Here is a 6,257-nt window from a genome sequence, read left to right as displayed (position 1 = left end):
ATATATATATATATATATATATATATTACCTTGCAAAGCTGGGTTTGCTATATTCTGTTCTATTTTTAGTTCATGCTTGAGTATGTTAACTGCCCTTCCCCGTAGGACTTTGTTTTGTTTTGTATTTGCCTATAATGGAGGGTCCAATCGTCCAGTGCTTGGGGATGGAAGAGGATATTTTATTTTGTACAAACTTTCTTCACAGTCATTCCTTTATGCACAAGGACTCATAGTAGCTGCTGCAGTCAGATGGCTGGCACCATTGTGGGCGCTAAAGCCCTTCATCGTTATTCCATTAATTAATCTATTTTTTTTATTTTTGTTTCTCCTCTCTGCCTGATGAGGCTCAATTGTGCCGGTACATCTTTCAATTTGTTGTTTGTCCCAATCATAACCCACGCGTGGGGTACCGTCATTCGCGTGTTTGGGAAAAAATGCAGTGTTTTATTCGACCATGTCAGACTCGCTGGGATTGAGCCGATGCTAGCGTATACTGGAGCTCCTGTAATGTGACCTCGCGACTCTCTTCCCTTTCCTCATCTTAACGGTAGACAAGGTCCTGTCAAAGCTGGCAGGCTCACGAAGGCAAGGTGTGGGTTCCGTTGGTTACATGCGCATAAGCAACTTTGTAAAAAAAATCAACTTGGAATGCAGTTTTTTTTTTGAACGGTACCATTTGGAAAAATGACACAACGCTCATAAATTCGTTCCCAACGAAGGTTCTTAGTCCGACGTGGTGGATAGATTGTAGCGTGCTATTCTTTGGGGGCTTGTCGAATGAACCCGCTATCTGTAAGGCTATTTTTATTGACTCTTTTGTGCCGCCACCCACGGGTTGGACTATAGTTTTCTTTGCGAAGGTATTCCACACTTGGTTTGTAGCCCTTTTATCTCGAAGATAGCCGTCCCATCTGTGGTTCAAATTGACGAATATACTGCCCGAACTTCAGCTTCGCGCGTAGTACGATTGCTTTTTTGTGTTGTTCCTTGGTGCGAGTGACTGCAGCGTCACTTCAATGCTCGACGCTTGAGAGCTAGTTTTGGACTGTTTCAGCAGTAGGGCGCTTGTAGATGGAACTGTTAGATACATAGTTTGCGCGACAAGTCCGTTCATGCATGTCGGTTTGAAGCGGGAGGCCGGGAAAAACAAGGGGCCTGGTCAAGGAATGTCGGTGCTGTTTTTTTTCTCCCGATGTTGGACTGTCTGCACCAAACAAACAATACGTGCAGCCCCAGTCGTGAGCTCCTCCCGTCCTTTGGCACGTCCTCTGGAGCACAATCCCTTTCAATTTCTTGGGGTCCAAGAGGCGATGACTGGCTCAGTTGTCGATTGTTTACTGCGCGGCTCTTAGGAGGTAAAGGCGCATGCGCCAAATATTAAGGTGGAGGTGAGGGGCGTGGACAGCGCATTTGGAGATGGGACACACATGTTAGCGATCATCAGAGCCGAAACGGTTGAGGGCCCGACGTTGGCCAGAAAAACATTCGTAACTGTGCTAGTGGTATTTGGAAGATATCACAGGCTTGATGAAAACCTGCAATAAAGCGAGGTGCTTGATCAATGTGTCTTGGATGAGGTCCATCTGCTCCAACGGCCGGCGGGTCACAACTCCACATCACTTGTTGGGCTGTTGGAGGAAGATGACGCAGCTGCGGCAAAGATGTGTGTATAAGGCTTTTCTTACCTTCCATTAGAGCTGCGGAACAAGGGATCTCCACCTTTGATATTACCATAGCAGAGACGAGCTTCAAAAAGGTACAGAAGCGATGGGCTTTCTTCAACCAGACGCCACGCACAGATGTACCACGCTCGGTTTTTCTCCCATATTCAGTCCTAGGGTTTCTGGCGACGCAATTTAAAGGTTATGGAACCTCGGGTGCGTGAAAGTGCGTGCGAATGGGATGTTAAAGACAGTAGAGGCGGCTGATTTCGTTGCATTCCCCCTTGCGCTGGGGCAGGCCAGCAAGAACGACAGCGGCAATCAGGCTAGTGGACTTTCCTTGCCACTGGCGTTGCAGACGTCGTGAACCAGCACATAACATTGAAGAGCAGGAAAAACTCGGCACCGTTCATACCGGTATGATAGACCATAGCTGTGGGTGCCACAACCAGCCACCGTGCAACCATCTGCGTGTACCGGAGATGTGGTGGGAATGCAAAGATTGTGGAACGAAGCTGCTAACGCCATCTATAGGGAAGGGACAAGTTTCCGACGAGGTGGAGATTTTCAACAGTGTGTTGAAGGCGTTTAAAATCCAGCAACGGAAAGGGGAACTTGAGTGGATAGTGGACACAGCAAGTCAGAAGTTGATACGGTTAGCCAGACGTCGTTTTATTATACCTAAGGGGGACCTGTGGGCTGCTGCCGAGGCAAATGGAAGTGAGCCCAACATTATACTAGTGTTGATGCCCCTGCATCACTCTCCATGCCCACCGCGTGCATGGCCCGCTCCATTTCACACAGAAAGGACGCGAGGAAGAGGGAGTGGCACCACGCGAGGTATGCGTGCGTGTGTGCTTGAGTGAGTGTGTGGTGGTATGACGAGCCGCACGCACCCCAGACCGATGATACCTCTTTCTCTAGAGAAGGTGGTGTGCCGTGGTAGGGGTATTTGGGATGAAGGATTCATGCATGCCGTTGGGGCAACACAAACCAAAGTACTACCTTCGCGGGTGGAAGTGGACCTGGTGCAGTGGCGGTGTACCCGCGCAGACGGACACGCATTTGTTGCATCACCTTTGGTGTATAACTGTTGGTGAGTCAGTGCAACATTTCGCATGTCTTTGCTGAGTGCAGCTCCGAAGTTATTTTATGGAAACTGACGTAGTGCGACCACGGATCGTTGTCGGTCTGGAGCTGGTAGGAACTGCTTCTCTCTTGCTAGTTCTCGCACGTCTGGTATTCTTCGGCATCTTTTCCTTTTTCATAGGGTATAGCAAGAGGTGCAACCGCCACTTCACATACGCTTCGACGGAGAAAAAAGGTAACGCTAAGGGAAGTCCAGTTGGAGGCCCCGCGAAGCGAACAAGGAAAAGAAAAGAGCACAATAAAGAGAAAATGAGTTTCCGAAGACAAAGTTTTAGGGATGGTTGCCAAACAGGCTTTGTTCCGGGGGATTATGATATCTCCCACGGACCTCCACACGAAGGAGGCACTTGGCCCCATGGTCATAAGTACGGCTCGCAGAGGAGCATGAGTTGCAGATCGTGCGGAAGTGGGGTACGGTTACCCAACAACAGCTTTCTTATGAGCCGCGCCGGAGGATATGGCCAGCGGGAGAGCAGCTTTTCCGGGATGTGCCGTGCCTCGCAGTACGGAAACTTCGCCACTTACGGCATGATGGGTAGTGGCTACCGCAGTTTCGGTGCTTCCGGGTTTGGGGCCGTTGACGGGGGTTCCATGTACCGCGGTTACCAAGATTCAATGCCGGTGCAAAAACTGTTCAGCAGCCGACGAGACCGCGGGCGGGTGCCATCACAGGTGGGATTCTTCCGCCGCCCTTCTCAACTGAGCTGGTCAAACTCCAGCAACTACGTACAAGTTTCAAAATCGTTGTACGGTATCGACGGTGGTGTTTCCAAGGAGCCCGCGCGATCCGAAGTCGGACGGAAATTTTCAGTGGCCGGGGAAGCAACGATGTCGGCTAATGGTCTGGGTGAAGCGAAACCTCCACAAGCGTTGGGATCGCGAATTGCAGAAAAGTTCGCTGGCAAGTCCCACTCCCTCCATCCTAGAGAGGGGGCTCCCGTCAGGAAGAACAGCCCGTTCGCAGTTGATGCTCGGCAGGCTCGCACTAAGAGTCCGGCAAGTTATGATCTTGCTGACGCGGAAGATTTTCACATCATGGAGGGGCATGCATCCCCTGTGTGTGAAGCGACCCGAGCAATCGTTGAGACAGTGAGTGATGGGTCGAGTCGCACGATTATAACCGCAGAAAGCAACAACGTGGCGTTAGATATTCCGCTATCAAGGACTGTTGGGGAGGTTGTGCACCCACTGGCGCGCGTGGGGTCCGCATTTGGGGAAGGCACCGAGGATACACAAGAACAAACAAGTGTGGCAAGTAAAGGCGAAACCTCAAACACGTACGGGCGCCACAGGCGACCTTTCTTGAAACGGAGTTCCTCTTTGCACCGGCCGCGTGGTGTTAACGCGGTTAATATTTCCATTGCTGAGTTTCCAGAGGCGGAGGAAGTTCAAGATAGTCTTGAGGGTGATATCTTAAATACGAGAAACTCCACCGGAGTCCCGCACGACACCAACCGGCCGCGGCGAAATCAGGTTTCTGAAGCATGTGATGTGCTGCATCCGACGTCGAATGAGGAAACGGCCGGTGGTGGTGAAAAATTTGCGAGCTTGCGGCCAAACACGAACCGAGGGTCGCACATGCAAGCAGGGGAGTCCGACATAAGGGGGAAGCTGGCGACGGATGGGTGCACCGGGTGTGGACCGGATATTGCTCGTACCCAGTCTCCAGGCTCTCAGGGGGAGCTCCTCTGTGATGGGAATACGCGTGCGGCGGACGGTGCAACACCTGTCACAGAGACCGCCAGCATCAAGGAAAGTCAACGAAGGACGCGGACAAACGAGGAACAGCGGCATCCGAAAGACCTTAAAACGAACCGTATAAAAACAGTTGTACTGGTGGAGAAGGTGCCGTCCACCTCAACCCCGCTTTTGGTCGAGGGAAACAACATTAGCTACCGTGGGTCAAAGCATGAAGCCCATGAAGTGGTCATCCGCAACCCCAGTAGCACGAACTTTTACTCTACCACTCTGAACGGTGTCAAGGATGCCGTGTGTGACGGCTACAACGCTTCTGTGCTTTCCGTGGAGGCGCCAAATTCCGACATGCTGTTTCGATCACCTGTGTGGCCATATCTTACTCGCATTGTGCGCGGCGTGTTGCAGCGGTGTCAAACAACGGCTGACTCCATCGTGAGCGTAACTTCAGCTCTCGGGTTTTTCCATGATGACAAAGTGAAAGACCTTTTTGACCTGAACGGTGGCAGGTTTGAGACGATGCAAGTACAGCCATCTCCGATTTATGGCCCGCGTATTCCACAGTTGCGGTACACCAAAGTTACGTCCAGCATGGCATTTGATGAGTCCCTAAACAAGGCGTTAAGCCGTGCCAGTACAGATCCAATTCTCTCCACCATGACGGGTGGTGTCCTGGTCGCCCTCCTTCTTGTCAAGCAAAGCCGTATAGTAAGAACAGAGTCGGGTGAGAGTACGTGTGATGTTTTGCTCTCTTCACTTGTATTTGCCTCCTCTGGGAGTGGCACGCACCCGTACGATTCTGCCATATCGCGTGTGAAGAATGAGTACTGCATGCTTTTTCATCTCGTACTCGGTGGCCCTTCCCATACATGCTTTCTGTTGAGTCTCTCCACGGCTGACGAAAGCGATGAAGAGGTCAACGGCAAGGAGATTGTAGAGAATCTCCTCGAGCTGCACCGCAAAATGCATTCCACCTACAACTATCCGCTTCGTAACGGATCCGTGACACGATTCGTAAAGTACGTAATGGCTGCGAATAAGGAAGGCATCGAACGCCTCAAGCACGAGGAAGATCCTGAAAAGAAAAATAGGTTAAAGCGCTACGTGCAGGAACAAACCCGACTTCTGAACGACGCGACGAAAATGTTGAAAGACGCCGAAGCCGAGCTTCGAGCGCGTGCCAACCAGCCCCGTTAGCCAGCATGACGGCGGTGTATTCACCTGACCCAAGGAGGAGACCGGGTCTTTAACGCTGGCTCATAGTTTTATAATTCGGCGTAAACACAGGTAGCCCCTGTCGTTCCAACGCTTTGTACCTCTTGTTCCTCACTCCAGTGGTGGGACGCGCTCGTGGCCGCCATCATTGTTCCCTTTTTTTTTGTTTTTTTCCTTTCCCTTCCCTATAACCCTGCCGCCGCTTTCCAAACCCCCCCTGAGCTTTCGGCACGCATGTCTGCCCGAGAGGAGCACGCGAAAGAAGGTAGAGGGGGCCGAAGTCCTTTTTTGCGGTGGTACACTGATCAGTTATTGCTACTGTTGAGCTAACGCTACACACTTCTAACACATCCCACTAAAATATTTTTTCTTAAAAAAAGAGGGGAATAAATGATGATTATAATGTTGTTGCCTTCTTTTCCGTAGTTTACACTCGTATTTGTTATTATGCGTCTGCTTGTGTGTGTGTATGTGTTTGTGTCTATTGAGGTCTCATTGTTCCAGGGGTTGGAGAAAAGAAGCAAAAACAAACAAACA

The 6,257-nt window shown here is 50.7% G+C and overlaps 1 protein-coding gene across 1 annotated transcript; it reads left to right on the top strand.

Moving 5' to 3' along the window:
* Positions 1 to 3,059: 3,059 nt before the first annotated feature.
* TEOVI_000736200 (uncharacterized protein) lies at positions 3,060 to 5,702 on the top strand (the record flags this gene model as incomplete). Its single annotated transcript, XM_067220353.1, has 1 exon — positions 3,060 to 5,702. The coding sequence occupies one exon, from the start codon at positions 3,060 to 3,062 to the stop codon at positions 5,700 to 5,702; it is 2,643 nt and encodes an 880-aa protein (XP_067076454.1).
* Positions 5,703 to 6,257: the final 555 nt, after the last annotated feature.

The sequence above is a fragment of the Trypanosoma equiperdum genome (assembly GCF_001457755.1).
Source record: "Trypanosoma equiperdum strain OVI genome assembly, contig: ctg_1123, whole genome shotgun sequence".
Lineage (NCBI taxonomy): Eukaryota > Euglenozoa > Kinetoplastea > Trypanosomatida > Trypanosomatidae > Trypanosoma > Trypanosoma equiperdum.
The sequence above is the reverse complement of the archived record's forward strand: the minus strand, read 5'-3'. Positions and strand labels throughout refer to the sequence as shown.